Source organism: Leptinotarsa decemlineata, unplaced genomic scaffold, assembly GCF_025532065.1.
Source record: "Leptinotarsa decemlineata unplaced genomic scaffold, Ldec_3_MD MMD2_tig00026299_RagTag_RagTag, whole genome shotgun sequence".
NCBI lineage: Eukaryota > Metazoa > Arthropoda > Insecta > Coleoptera > Chrysomelidae > Leptinotarsa > Leptinotarsa decemlineata.
The window spans coordinates 9,480,490-9,497,334 of NW_027412676.1; the positions used below are offsets into that span (position 1 = coordinate 9,480,490).

At 33.7% G+C, this 16,845-nt stretch overlaps 1 protein-coding gene across 4 annotated transcripts in view; it reads right to left on the bottom strand.

Annotated features, from left to right (window-relative positions):
- The window catches only part of sona (sol narae), a 214,974-nt gene that overhangs the window by 56,645 nt on the left and 141,484 nt on the right, over window positions 1-16,845 (bottom strand). For all 4 annotated transcript variants that reach the window (XM_074180559.1, XM_074180558.1, XM_074180561.1 and 1 more), the window contains one exon: window positions 15,066-15,152. In XM_074180559.1, coding sequence (XP_074036660.1) covers window positions 15,066-15,152 — 87 coding nt within the window. The remainder of the gene's footprint in view (window positions 1-15,065; window positions 15,153-16,845) is intronic.

Here is a 16,845-nt window from a genome sequence, read left to right on the forward strand (position 1 = left end):
CGTTGTGTTCTTCGGTTTTATGGCTTTCCTGATCTCGGAGGCACTATAACCATTCGATCTCAAGGTCACTTCAAGGTATTTCAGTTCCCTCTCCAGATGTTCTGGTTCACATATTCTCCGAGCCCGTTCCGTTGTTTGAAAACACAGAACTAATTGCCCCCAACCAGGGACACCATAGCCAACTAGTACGGAAGGCAATAGAGATCCACTAACACACGGATAATTTCAACAGAAAAGAAGAAGCGGTAACCTCAATCGAATATGGAACCCCATTTTAAGGAATTCGAGAATAACGAACAGAATGACAACAGGCAGCAAGATTGTTAATGTTCCAGGTTCAAGTACAGGTACAAGTGCAAGTACAAGTACAGGTACAAATCCAGGTACCAATACAACGGGTTACCTGACAAGGCATAAATACGCTTTACGAAGCCTAAAAGTTACTCATCGGACAACAAGCCATGATGGTTAAACCTCTGAAAAAGCTAGCTACTCGCGCCAGCGAAACGTCAGGAAGAAATTCCAAAATCCACGGCTTTCAAACTCGAAAAATAGTGACACATATTTATTTTACTCTATTTCACTAGCAGATTCACCATTGATTCATTTTCATTTATTTTTCTGATTGTGGGACATTAAAAACCCAAAAAACATCACGAAACATTGGAATATGTAGTGTCTTTCAAAGAATACATGAGGTACGTTGAAACAAATATCCAATTCTCCCCAAAAAATGTTATATGTTTTCAAAATGTATTTGTATTTCAGAGCCTCTAGTTGGAATTAGTAGAAAAGTAATTCTGTTTGAATGGATATGAAATTAATGATGAGTCCTGTAAAAAATACTATGAAGGTGATACGGAAATCATTTATTGTAGTTAGAACGGGCAATAAAGTAAGTAATAGGATAGAATTGTAAAGAAAAACTGAGTTTGTTCACGATTTCCTGAAGCTATTGCTTTGTCAACAACTGGTTTCAACTATTTTTTTCCTGAAAATTTCGAATTTTCAATGTTTCAATTCTTGGGACAACGAAAATGCAAACCTTTCACCATTTAACAGTTAACATCTTGAAGAATTCAAAGAGTACACACACACCTTCATCAGTTTAGTTTCAAGAAATAATAAAAAATGTTTGAAGTTTTGGAAAAGGGGAAGCCATATCACATCACAAATAGTGTCCTATTCTCATAATACCTTTCAAACTGTTTGCATTAACTGGGAAATAATTTGAAACATAAACATAAACATTTACTTTTCAAGAGAAATGGCGAGTTCATTAAGGATTAGCAAGAATCAACACGTTAATAAGTAGTTTTCAAGTTTGTCTCTAGAGTTAATTGGTCATTCATTGTTCCACAGAATTAGCACTCAAATCATCGATGGATAACAAAACATGAGAATTTCACGCACGAAATTGAAATTTCCACAACTAAAAAAAAATCTGAACGGTATTTCACGAGGCCACAGTGATAATTAGCTTGAATTGTTTTATTTTGTGTGGAATAGACGCAGTACAGATATTATCAGATTGAAAACAATTGACGAGTACTTCCAGAAGAATAAATATTGTGCGGCAGGCGTGACGTTCACCTTATGTCTAGTACTAGTAAAAAAAGTAATGAAACAAATAACTATCATAGCCTCATGGTCTATCATATGATCCGAGAAGTTTATCAACAAAGTTTATTAACTTTGAATGGGGCAATGGAACCAATTGATTGATCAATATTTGAAGACATTTAGTCAATATTGAGGAACAGATTGTCGGAATCTAGGCACAATAGTCACAAGTAAAGGTAACGAAGTTACCATCAGCTGTTAAGAGATTCATGGATGTCTTGCGGATCCTTCAATTACACTAGAGCGCTCAACAAAGTACGAGCACGAACAATTTAGTTCTCCTTCAATTTGACAGAGAATTGTTCGGGAATGCCGATTTCGGACTCCGGACATCTTCAATTATGTAAGGAACGCTTTCGAAAGTAGACTGTATTATTGTATGGAACTGGATGGAGGTCATTTTGAATACTTTATCCGTTGATTGTGTTGTCATTGGTATTACTTTTGTTGAATTCCTCAATACAATGAACGACAGCGAATGTTATGTTCGTATCGTATGATCTCCTTCACTAAACGCGTGTTCCGCTACTGCCGATTTTTCTATTTGACCTAATCTACAGTTTCTCCAATGTTCATTCAGCCTGGTACCCATGGATTTTTCGGTAGTACCGATATAAAGTTTTCCGCAGGTGCATAGTATACGGTATACCCCCGCAGCTGATAGTGGATCTCTTTTGTCTTTCGCAGATCTCAGGTTTTGCTGTATTTTCCTGGTGGGCTTGAACACTGTTTTTATGTTATGCTTCTTTGAGATTTTTTCGATTCTACCTGTAACCCTAGGGATGTACGGTAGAAACGCACGTGCAACCGTGATATTCGTTGTTCCCGTTCAGTCTCCATAGTGACCTTGATGCTAGGGTGTTGAGTATTTATGTGGTCTAGAAATAGGTTCAGTTTGTTCCTCCCATGTCTCCAGGTAACGAAGGTGTCATCCCCATATCGGAGCCAAATGGTTGGTTTGAAATCAAAAGCGTCGATTGCTTTCTTCTCAAATTTCACCATGATAGAATATCTCCAGATAGAATTGGAAAAATCCTCAGGAAGCAGAATAGAACATAACAAAAACAGTGTTCAAGCCCACCAGGAAAATACAGCAAAGCCTGAGATCTGCGAAAGACGAAAGAGATCCACTTTCAGCTGCGGGGGTATACCATATACCATGCACCTGCGGAAAAGTTTATATCGTTATCACCAAAAGATACATGGGTAAAAGGCTGAATGAACATTGGGGAAACTGTAGATTAGGTCAAATAAAAAAATCGGCAGTAGCGGAACACGCGTTTAGTGAAGGAGATCATATGATACTGTTTGAAGATGTGAAACTACTTGCACCTGATCATGGATACCATAGTTGGCTCGTACGGGAAGCCATAGAAATCCATAAACGTACAGAAAACTACAAAAGAAAAGAGGAGGCAATAACGCTTAACCGGATCTGGAATCTCATACTAAAAGATGCTAAGGTGGCAGCAGTGCAACGCAATGTAACAGGTGATAACATTTCGGCCAAAGATGGCAGCAGTGCAACGCAATGTAACAGATAATAATACTTCTACCAATAACAACGCATCAACTAGAAAGGCGGGCTACCTCTGTCAACATAAATACAGCTTAAGAACTAGAAATCACTAGTTATCGGTGAACCACCAAGATGAATAGACCTCTGAAGAAGCCAGCTACTCGTACTGGCGAAACGTTAGGATACAGTTCCAAACCACGACGGCCTTCAAACCCGAACGAAGATCGTAACATTATTTGAAGAATTGATTGGAGATGTTCATTTGTAAGTCTTGTGCGACGTTTGTCCTTATTTATTTTCATGACGGAAAACATCTGCTCACATAAATACTACCAAACATGCACAGAATGCGTGCTGCATGATTTTTTAATTCCGGGTAGTTATCCAGACTTTTGAAATACTGTTAATGAAATGTAAGAGCGTTAACCTTTTTGACTTTTTTTTCAAAATACTGTCCGATTGGAGTCTGTGAAGCTTCAAAATTGAATGGATTGTTGAAAATTAGAAATTCCATTTCAATACATGAATACATTCGAGTGAAAATCAAATTTTTACCCTGTAACTTTATATTCAGATCAGTCAATTGTTTATCGCTTCGATAATTCGACTCAACAGACTCACGTCGCGCCGACGCCCCTTCAACCCAGAGCGCACAACTGAAAAGAGCTATAAGATATAGTTGAAGGATAGGAAAGAGTCTTCACAACCTAAATATTTGAGTAGGTAATTGAATTTTGGAAATATTTCAGAAAGCCTAAAAAAGGAGGTTATGAAACCTTTATTGAACAGGTGACTAAAAGCCAGGTATGGAGGGAAGCTGCTGTGGTGCACATACCAAACAAAAAAAGACGTATCATGGACGAAATGAAGTTTTGGATAAAGGTTATGGGGAGAATAATAAAACTGGTAAATAAGATGTGAATCTCTAACAGGTGCACTACTTCGCAAGAAGTGATTCGCTTTCCTGGACTATTGTTGCGGTTACAGATTGTGAAGTTACTTGAATATAGTACAACTCATCGTTTCTGTAAGTTTGTACTATGATTCTATCATTTCTAGTCACTATTTCAATATCAGTTTTTCAAATTATTTTTGTACCATCTTCAATAGTGGAAGGACATTAACTTCATCAATAATATCAGATATTTTGTCAGTAACAGCTGTAGGATTCGTAATAATTTTGACATGTTTTTTTGGTTTTTAAGAACTTCGGAATATAATTGCTTTCTTTTCCATCTTAGTATTCAGGTTCCTTGAGATCTATTTTGTTACACATATATCGTGTATACGAAATGAAATGTCGTGGTTAGAGAAAGGCGTAGTGTTTTAGGTACGCACTTAACGAAACGTCATCTCCATCAAGAAATATAATTCTCAGAAAAAAATATTTCAGTTTGAAATTGAAAGTTATAAAATTATTTATTACTGGCTACAAGATATGAATATCTTATTTCAGCGAATAATTAACAAAGTCATAGGAGATTGTGGAAGATAAAAATATTTATGAATGGGATGTGTTAGTTTCAGTTCATTAGCTAGAGAGATTCAATTTTTTCAATGCAATTTTTTCGATATTTTTTTATTGAATTTAGGAGATTTTCTAAGAGGTCACGTCTTTAAAGCAGTAAAAAAGTATAATAACTGACTTGGAATTACTATTTCTGAATACTCCACATGCAAATCTATCCACTTTCTGTAACTCCTCGTATATAACGTAAAAAATACTTTATTTGAGTTTTGTAGGAAAACTATTGGTAATACCCTTCCTGGTAAAACGCGGTGATGGTGTTTGGCAGAAAGCTAGCATTCCTTATTTACAAGTGTATCTTTATATTCTAACACCAATCCAGCAAACACTACATAACAATTAAATTCTCACCTTGACCAATTTCCCGAGAAAATAAAACACATTACGAATTTAAAGTACCTGTAGTGTGCACCAGATAATTTTATCAACAAACAACAGTCCAGCTTCTGAAGCAAGTTGAATTGTGATGCGACGAAAAAATAGAACGAAATGTTCAGATCACCCAAAAATCTTATTTATCTTGGTTCAGGGTGGCCGGTGATTTAACAGTATCAGAGGCATGTTTGGAAATATATCGCTTTCCAAACTGTCACACTTTCTTCTGATCTACTATAACAAATCTCTGATGATAAAATCATTTTTAGGTTTTTGACAGTTCTGGTATATGAGAATAAAATCAGTGCACTGTGTGGGACTCGTCTGACTTCAACGTGGCTTGACTGCATGTATGTATGTATGAAAAACGTTCGTTGATCTTTTTTTGTTACATGCTTTGAGTTGTGGGTGGGCTTTTTCGTGAGGCCTTCATCATAGGCTTGTGCTTGTTCAAGGGGCAGACTACATAATGATTAATAAAGTCAAACAAAATCGTGATATAGGATTACTTTTCAGTCAATTTCGTAAATGAAAGCAATTCTTCATTAAAAGTTTAGGTTTTTCGGAGAAATAACCAAGTCTTTTAGTTTTCATTACTTTACACCGCTTTGACTGAGTATTTTGGTAGAACAAATTAATAACGCCTGTGTAAAGACCCATTAACCGTTTATGTACCAAGTACCAAGGATCATTATCAATGTTAATATCACTGGTTCATTTCAAAATTCAAAAAATGAATACTGGAATTGATTGATTTCTATAATATTAATACTCATTTGGTATTATTCATGATTTATTTTCTGTATTTCCAAAATATTTTACACCAATAAAGCTTGTTAAATACAAATCAAATATAATATTTGAAAATATCACACAAGTTTGTTTCACATCCTAATACAAATTATTTACGTTTCTTTTTGACTTAGTAAATTCTCAAAGAAAAACTTCTAATGAAATTTTTTACACGCAAATACTTTCTTCATTAAAATGGGGCATTCTCAATGTATTACTCATTTTTTGTTTATCTGTGCTGATTTGTGGACCTTGGGATTCGCTAATGGTTTCTTGTCGGTTTGCAGCGATTACAGAAAGAGCGAACGTGATCATACTCGGTAAGGGGTCTTATTGGTACATTGCCGTTGGTACATGATTCGAAATCGGTTGGTCAAGGTCATGCACTTGCCTCATATTTCTAAGGAAATGACCCAATAATTTTTTACGTTTTGTCAGGTATATATTTATAATTAATGAGCAATATGAATATGGAAATAAATGAAGACCAATTCAATATAAATAAACAGAAACATCTATGTAATGAAAAAGAGAGTTGAATACAGAACTAAAAGTTGTAGACATTTAAGTATATATTTATTCATTTATTTATTATCCAAACAAGCTATTACAGCCTCATTACATGGATGAAAAAATAAAAGTTCATATAATCCTTAGAATACTTATGAATGTATAAAAATAGTGAAATATGTACCAGAACTGTAGAGGGAAATACTGCTCAAATAGGTAAATTTAAGTTCCAAATTTTTTTTGCGGAGTACTGATTGGGAAAGTGTCCAGTCGAGATCTATTGATATATTTAAACGATTAACTAACTTTAGTAAAGATATTAGTGGGGCTTTCGTTGCGCCACTTCACGGTTGGAATATTGAACATGAACGAAAATCGGGTGCGACGAGGGGATACGTGAAACTGAGAATTTCTGAAGAATCAATGTTATTATTCAATAGTTTGTGCATGAATATCATTGCTGATAATTGGCGTCGCTGTTCGAAAGATAATATTTTAAATTCATTTCGTAGATCCATGGTTACTTCGACACTGTCATCACAAATCAGAGAGAGCTTGATATATTTTTTGCTAAAGAACACAGTTGAATAAAAAGAATTTGTCGAAAAATTTAACTGTATAATAAAATTATACAGATCAATAGTTGTCTTAACATAAGCAAAGTGAACATGGGCAACAAAGAAGGAAGGCAAAATTGAATAACAACATTGGGAATGGAATTCATATTGAGTCCAAATAGATACCTCAGAAACGAACAAATGAAGGAAAGGAGAGGGGAAGAAAGAGATTCAACGTTTCGAATGTGAATGTCTACAGTCGTCTTTGGGAGATGAATGTTTATCATCTTTTTCATCCATTCATTTCGATCCAAGTAATTTTGATTATCTTCCCTTCATTCACAAATGTTAACACTTTTTTAGTCAACATGAAATGCACCAATATTAATTACACTAGTATACAAACAGTTTCATAAGTATGCTACCAATAAAAATAAATTTATGGGTTCATAAACGGAATGCTTGAAAATAAAGAAAATTAGCGTGTTTGTTAGACACATACGAATATATATTTTCACTTCTTTGTTCGAGAGAGTGACATTTGTTATACATAATTCCGTTGAGAAGACACAACATATTTAGAGTTGCCTATGAAGCAAGGTAACTTGTTTGTTTCGTGTAAACTTCGGAAAGAATACAAATGCTTGTAACATTCCCCTAAGAGGCTTACATCCGTTTACAGAAGTGAACAGAGATAGATACTTTCTTGGATTTTAGTCTGTATTTGATTTAATTAATTTAGAATAAATCATCCAAGTGTAGATGACAACAGATATCGAAGCGACAAGCTTAGTCATCCTAGTCTTTGGCAAATATAATAATATAGAGACGAAACACATATACAGCAGGCTTTGGACCAGAAATGGATCGGTGATGAACGCTAAGCACAGTCTTATCCAAATGGTTCATGATGGCATTTAGCAAGAGGGACAATACAGAAAAACTGAAACTTTGAAGTGGAGAGATAAAATTGTTGGTTGAGGTTGAGTAGCGGGGGGTGGTATTTGATCCCCGGCTACCTCAGAACCAATTTTTAGAAAAAATTGAAAGAAAAGTGGACGTAAAAACTTTGAAGACGCACACTTTAATTTGAAAGATAAAAATAGTGATGATTATAATGAAGTTTTATGTGCAATGTCCCAAAGTTAATTCAACCCAGACCAACTGATAAACCGATCAACTGATTCTGTTTGGCAAATCATCTTAGGGTTTTGATTAAAACATCATGTGTCTATAATCTTGAAATTTTTCTCTAACCAACGATCAAAAATATCAAAAATTAAATAGGTGTTATACTGATTTCTTGGTAATACACTTCAGTTCATTTGCTTGAAGTACAACCACGCCCCAATTAAAGTGATACCGGAATTACAATTCGATATATATGTCGACCTTTCTGGTTAATTGGACAGAAGTAGATAATTTGAATCATATATTTATTTGCTTCATTCGAAATCTTGTTCCGCTTACAAAACCAAAATTCTGGTTTGTTTGCCTTGATGATTTCTGGAGCCGGAAATTAAAATAATTTTTGAAGGATATATGATGCGGATATGCTTTATATTGAATGTATTATCTTAAAAAATCAGTGTACACTTCTTTACAGAACCAATTTATAAATTGATTTGTTCACAAAAGAGTTCATAACATTGTGATTGTTTATATTGTAACGATAGGATCGCATTAGTTTCTGTGTAATACTTCACAAAAGATTTGCTTTCTTTTCATATTGATTATTGAACAATATGTATGATATAGATACCAAAAATTTATATTTTCAAATATTCAATATATACAACAGAATAACAAAATATAGAAATAAATTCACTAAAACCAACAAAAATTCGTAAACAACTCCAAGAAATTTCGTACTGAATGTTTTGTGAAAAAACTTTGTTTGCATTTCTCGTTTCCCAATAAAGAAACGGCAAGTATAAAATTGCATATAGGTATATGTCTTTTATTTAGTTTTAATACCGAAAATGTATAATTGAATTTGTATGAACGCTACAAAACAGTATATGATATTTGTATAATGTTTGGTGTATACATTAGTATTACATAACTTATATTTTGTGAATTTGAATGCCAGAAAAATTAATAATGTATGCATTAGTTGAATGAAATTGGGCCAATAACACAAACAGTTCTATTTTTCAAGTTTTTCACTTCTTACTTATACTTTTTTATCGTTTAGTTTTGCGAAAAACCTATGCACCCATGTTTATTCTCGAATATCGGTGTCAGAAACTCGCGTCAGTTTTCTCAAATACTCAAAAACAGATATTTGTTTATTATTTTTGAAAATTGTATCAATTGTGTAATTCATTGCAGTTGTTGCAGACAAGCTTTATTGAGTTGTGTTAAAAGAAAGAACATTTTTACAAAGCGTTCTCATTTATGTTTTCAAATGATTTCGTCATTTATTCGAAAGCTTCATATTCTCTAATTATGAATTTAGAAGAAGAGAGTCAAAACAGATTTCTCTCAATATTTACTCTCTCTAAAAATGTTCTCAAACTCAAAAATTATTTAGGAACAGAGTCGCATATTGATAACATGTTTGTAGGGTGAGAGTTCAACGATATGAAATGGAATCCAACCGATCCAATTACTCAATAATTTTTCTACTACTTCGGAGGTATTACAGGAATTAAACAGGCACTGCAAAGCATTCTTGCTCTGAAATCTGAGCTAAAGTAGCGATTTAATGTTTATCGATTTTCTAGGCTTTTAAGTTTCCTTGTGATGTTTGGGTATACAATAAGGCGAATGACTCGTTCTTTTCTGGTTAGAATTTAACAGCCAGAGGTGGAGTTCTATACCTGTGAGCAAAATTCCAGAGAGGGCCTCTGACTTGTACTTCATGAAGCTTAAAACATTTTGAAGGTGTGTAACTTTCTAGCTCAAATAATAGTGTCCCAAGTTTTCTAAAAGCTGACTGCTATTATTGTAACGTGCTTGTGGCAATACGTTGTTATCCAACTTAACACTCGACAGATTAATCGATATTACCAGCAAAATTTTATGAACTGACGTTATGATGCTCAGTTTCGCCACATTTCATAGCATTGAATTCTACTTGGTTTCTGTCCAAAAGTCGAGCTTTTTCCAAGATTTTAATGAGAATAGAAAACCTCTAATTGTCGCCAAAGATATGCATAAGCATGATGTTCGGGAATGAAAAGAAAATTATGCTGTCATCAGCAAAGTTGAGTATATGATAGAAAAAAGGAGTTGGTGACAATGGATCCTTGAGGACACCATCGATATCCACATAAAGAAACTACTTTCAAAATTTCGCATAACAGTTGTTTTTTTTTTCAAATATGAATGGAAAATGGCTGATTCAGAAAACTAGCATATGCTGTAATGTTTTCTCTACAGACAGTGTTTGAAGACAATCAAATGACAATTCTGCAATACGGAGTTGTACTTTGTTGATGAAAGAAAATTTGGACTGTTAACAACATCTATATCATCTACAAATTTCAATGACCTTACTGATGGCGAATTTAAAAATCATTGATTCATCGATCTACGAGAACTAAATATAGATGTTTTCGGTAATTAACCCATAAGAGTAAAACACAGTATAAACAGAACGCAATAAAAGCTGAGTAACCAGAAAGAAACCAGAAACATTTAAAACACTGGTCTGCAGTGGTTTTGTTGCCCTAGATATAAGATTGATTTTGGGTGTATTTATACTCACAATTCATGAAATTATCAATGTTTTGTAAGATTTGCTCTCGTTTTCTTTTAAATATTTATTTTCATTTTACATTAAAAACATTCGAAAACAAGAAACAAAATAACAGATATATTTATAATCTCAGTTTTATTTGGAAAAAAGTATGATACTTTGAAGTAAATAGATAGGGAAATTTCGAAAACATGTTATATTTCCATGAAACGCCTTTTAAGAGCTTTTCTTTTATAATTTTTCAGAGGACAATCTCTTTTTAAAGACCAGCAGTAATCGGCCATCATGTGATAATTCCATCGACCCTGATATCTTTCTTCCATTACTTTTAGATCCTGGTGGAACCGCTCTCCCCGCTCCTCACTATAATTTCTTAAATTATCTGGAAATTTATCCAAATTGTTGCGAAGATAGTGTAACTTGATACTCATATTTGCTCCTAGAATCTGAAAGTTAGTCAGCATATTTTGTACAATTTCTTCATAATTTGGTGCTTTATGGTTACCTAGGAAATTTTCGACTACCAACATAAAACTTTCCCAAGCTTTATTTTCCGGAACAGTCGTAACTTTAATAAAATCAGTGTCTTTCATCAATTTCCGTATTTGAGGACCATCAAATATTCCACCTTTCAACTTTTCCATATTAAGTTTTGGAAATTTTCTACAAATATATTTAAAACAATCTCCTTCCTTGTCCAAAGCTTTTACGAATTGCTTTATCATTCCTGACTTAATATGCAATGGGGGAAGTATAATTTTGTCTCTGCTCACCAACGGCTCTCTTATTACATTAGCTTTACCGACAGTTAAAGAATTTCTTTCAGGCCAAACATCTTGTTCCCAATGACGTTGCTTTGCTCTACTGTCCCACATACAAATGAAGCAAGGGTATTTCGTGTATCCACTTTGTTGATCAAGTAAAACATTAACCATTTTTAAATCCACACAGATCGACCATTGATGCTCCGAGTAATTGATTTTTTTTAAAACTAATTTGACATTTTCATATTCTTCTTTGAGTTTTGTAGAATGGGCAATTGAAATTGATGCAAATTCATTTCCATTATGCAGTAAGACGCATTTTAAACTTCTTTTACAGCTATCAATAAAAAGACGCCATTCAGTAGGTTTTCTATTCTTTCAAACCCATGTCCAGAAGCAGCTTCGCAATATTATTACAGTATATCAATCCTTCATTTTCATCAAAAAATTGTAATAGCTCACTTTCTCGCGTTCTGTACGTTGTAATTTTAACTGTCGGTGCCAATAAATTTTTTTCTTTCAATCTTGAAGCTAACAGTTCTGATCCTTGTTTTGATAAATTTAGATCACGTTTTAAATCACTGAGTTCATTTTGAGAAAACAACTTTGGCGTAGATGTTTCACCCTCCCATTCACTTCCACTGGTAGACTGATTCGATTCCTGTGAATTTGGCAACATCATTGTTTCTGAGAGCATGCGAATCACTTTTGAAACATAAATAGGCCGAGAAAGATTTTCACTGTGTAAAACAGGACATTTTGTAGACTGTAAGTCTGGATATCTCCACGTTTGATTTCGATTAAAACCTTTAGCATCTACTACGCAAAAGTAACAATCATCGAAATGATTCTTAGGCTCCATCCAGGTCATAGGAATACCAAAGTCTAATCCAGAACGTTCTTCTTTTTTCCACAACCGCAAAGACTTAACGCAAGACTTACAAACTTTATTAGGAACCCATGAATTATCTAATCTGTCCATTTTGAAACCGAAATATTCAGCTTAAGTTTCCTTAACAAAGTCTGTGATATTTCCTTTTTGGTTTTTTTGATATATGAATACCACAAATATAACATAATAAATCACTACTATATTTGCACTTCCTTCGTGACAAACTCATGTTTAATAAAAAGACAAGATAAATATATTAGAACGGACACTCAACAATTGAAACAAAATATTAACATATAACAACTTATCCAGATTTCCGTGTTAGTACTTCAATATTGTCAAATAACTGAGTTCTCAGCTGTTTTGTAGAGCAAGGAGCTCTCATGACTGAGAAAATATTTTTTTTTTACTAACAAGCCGATTATTATTAAAAATACAAGATACGTATAAATCAAAAAAAATAGAGCACATTCAGTACTTTCATAAATATATTCGTGATTTAGGAACTCAGGGCAACACAAAAAAAATTTTTTTGTAGAGCTGTGAAATTAATTACATCAAGAAATTATTACCGAACCAATGAATATAAGTCGAATAATAAATGTGTTTCAATTTTCCTAGTATTAAATAAAAAAGTGAAATACGTGTACAAATTGAACCCCTAGCTGTTAATTTTATGTTGATTTGTTTATTGTATGAAAAGTGTGTAATTGTTTTTAATCTGAAGATAACATTGACCTTAGCTTGCCAGAATCCAAAATACAATATCAAGTTTCCATTCATTAAATGAATCATCAAGAAATTCCAAAAAATAATTTAATATACTGCACTTTATATGTTTGAGTTAGGGTCAGTGACCACTCTTCCCATCATACCATCCTGTATTATAAAGAAAAAGTAAAAAGTGACCAAAATCAAGCAAGCTTTTTATTGAATATCCTTTCACTGTATGCTACAGTTTGTGAGTGATTCATTCGTTTGTTTTTTCATGCATTAAATAAATAAATGCCTCAGTTCCAAAAAATTCAATGTTAAAACTGGAAGTCTGAACGATCGACTGTCATTTGCTATCGCCCAACTCGTGTTAGGAATCGCACGTTAAAAGATAAGACCTCGTTAATCCTTAGATCGCACAAGTTTCGACTTCTGAGGGTTGTTGTTCGTAGGTGTGCGACAGCTGATTAACGGAAAAACAGATTTCAAACACATTTAACATGTTTAAAACGCCAACCAAATTATGGCGAAGGAGCCAGTACAAATTCGATTTTATTATTACAAAAAATAAAATCCAGTGTTCAATATTTAAATCACCTAAAGTCAAAACTGTCATGAATGGGATAATGTTTAGTACATAGATATTGGAGAAATCGAGGAGTCTATAAATGGGTGATATTTTATGTAAACAGTAAATCTTGAACAAATTGTTTCATTAGGTTATTTTTGATTTCTGTAACCGGTTTTATAATTATTCGCCTTATTAAAGGAGTTGTGTTGTTTCTACTAGTTTCTTTTTGATATTCTTAATTAGCAGTAGCGACCTGTGTCCCTTGACGAAATATTCTGAATCATTATAAATTTGTGGCATTTTTTTGTTAAAAAATTAAAAGGAATTCAATATTTTTAGTTCTTAGGCTGCGCGCACGAAAATAGCGACGGCCCAGCTGAATAACGATTTCTGTGTCTTCTACGGTTTTCGTATATTGGATTCAAAAAAATAAATATTTCGAAATAAAATCTCGCAACATTCATCTCTGTCAACGCTCCCACAAAAAAATTCCGGCAAATTCCTGCCGGAAAACAATTACTTCCTGGTTAATAACACGATGGACATTGAATTATATTCGACACATATCAAGTTACATCACAAAGAAGGTAATCATTTACCCGATACTAGGTGGGAACATTGAGAGTGATAAATGCATATTTACCAATTCCAAATTCGAATAATTCCCCATTATTGAATTGTATTGAACTGTTATGAACCTAATGATGAAGGAGATAATTTATAACGAATAGATTTGAATGACACTTATAAGCAATGTCAGATTGAAATCGTAAGTGACTTATTCCAGGGCAACTAGATTTATCATGTGTATTGGTAAATATAAGGGTCTTAATACTTCAACTAAAAAAGGCATATCACAGAAAAAACTCATAACAGGCTCTTTTGTTTAAAATTGAACGAGGATTCGATAATAATATTCATTTGGGCACAATGATTCAACCTACCGGTGAAAAATATCAAAGTTGATGGCCGAACGCATGCCACTGTTGGATTTAAGAATTCTTCAGTATCGAAAAATGTGCAGCTTTATTAACTGTCACTGCCCTACTAATTCAAAAACTCAAGAGAGATCGAATTAAATACAACAAAATTTTTCCATAATTTCTCGGACAATACAAGGGTTTTCATTTTTTCCTTATTCAGAAACGACGTATCCTAGGGATTTCAAAATTGAAGTTCATTTGAGGAAAATCAATAGGCAGTATCATTCTTTCTTCAAAAATGTCGAACATAATTTCCATGCCCAAGCCACTGACTGTTGAAGTTAATTGAAAAATAATTTTTTTTTATCAAATGTCAGTGCTCATCAAGTATCACTAAAATATCCAAATGGTTTCAGGAATAATTTACTTTTTTTTTCTTACAACTTCATTTTCAATGGAATATTTCAAACCATAGTTTATAAGTAACCTGTAATTATTTTTTCATGTAGATATACACCTTTGAACATTCGCATATCATTTAGCAACACCCTGTTTAGATATTCGATTATAGGAACACATTCATTAACTTACCAATACTAATCCATCACCTTCCGTTCTCATCAAAATAGCTGCCTGATTTCCCTCATCCTGATACAGTTCCCCAATGTCCTCGTTCGTCTGAAAACAATAAAAAATTGGTAAACTAAATGTTATATCCGTAGTATTTCAATCTATCGATGTTTTCATCACTCGATTCAAAAATGAAATATTACAATTCTTATTTGTAATGATTCCTAGAAAAACTTTGATTAGATTAGGTTAGATTGTCGGGGAGCTAGTCCATAGAGGAAGATCAATCTTCCTCTTGAAGATGGATCACGTGGTGATCGAAACACGTGTCGAGGTTTAAAAAATAACGATTTGGTGTTGGGAAAAACCTCCAGTAATATTCATAATTTCATTATTTGTATTGCTTTCTTCTTCAATATATTTATTAGCTGATTGATTATATTTTCCCATTTCTCAAACTTTCACGCATGCGCTCAAACTAATTGGGGACTTTTTTTCACTTTAAAGAAAACTTTCACAACTCAATTTTCATCTCCCAGACTTATGACCCATATTCTCCCGGAAAAAAATATTTAGACTTGTCAAAAAAATGCCAATTTTCAAATTGGATCACCGGAGGTGGTGAATTAATCTGGAGAATATAGCTAATTATTTAGAAAAATTGAGAATTGGCCGTTAACCACTGTATCTTAATATTATCTTTGCTAAATTCGATCGAAAGTGTATAAAAATGATTTGTACTTCTTGATACAAAGGTGTGGAAACAATCAGATTATATCATACCATGCATACACAAAACACCATGTACCAATCACATTTGTGGCGGCCTTGATTTTCGCATGATTCAATTCAAATTAGGTCTATGATCGCTCATGTATGTCGTCAACGTTTTTCTTTCAGGGCAAAACAACACAGGTACACACAATCACAATTGAAACATAATGTAATATTCACGTATTACCAGAGGTTTCTTTGTTTTCGATTGTTACTCCACCTTCTTACGAAAACGCCCACGCAGTAGCCTAAATTCAAATCAATGCTGAATGGGAAAAACCATTTCAGATGTTCTTTCGACATGATGGCTATTGAATTGGTTTGTTCAAAAAATGTCATACACGAATGCACGAAAAATGGAAAGTTTAAATACACGATTATGGAATTTTTTGCTCCGTCTATCGACGCCTGCTTGAATGTCAGATTTTTCAGACTTCCGTAAAGCGAGTTATTTTTCAGCTGTCAAAGGTGATTGCTAAACTATTCTTAATTCTTGTGATGCACTGTGTGGAACCTTTGGTGTAGTAATGAATATTACTGGAGTTTTTTCCCAACACCAAACCGTTATTTCAACACCTCGACACGTGTTTCGATCACCAAGTGATCATCTTCAAGAGCAAGATCAAACTCATTTTATCAAGAGGAAGATCAAATGAGTTAGATCTTTCTCTTTTCTTACATTATTTCTCACATTATTGAATGTTCTGGAGGTAATTTCTTCGCAGGCACATCTTTTTCTCATCCACGAGTTCTGTAATGCACTGTGGTTGTACATTGTACACTTTAGATATCACGTATCGCCTCAAAAACATCTAGAGGCGTTACATCAGGTGATGCAAAGGGACATCTCAAAGGACCACGTGTGCCTATCTACCGGTCCCTTAGAATGGCCCGCTAGATCACCTGATCTGACGTACTTTGATTTTTTTCAGATTCGTGAAATCTTAAGTATATGTTACATAACCGCAGTCCATTCCAGAGCTTATTGATAGAAAACGAAACGAAATTAATTATTGTCAGGAAGTGA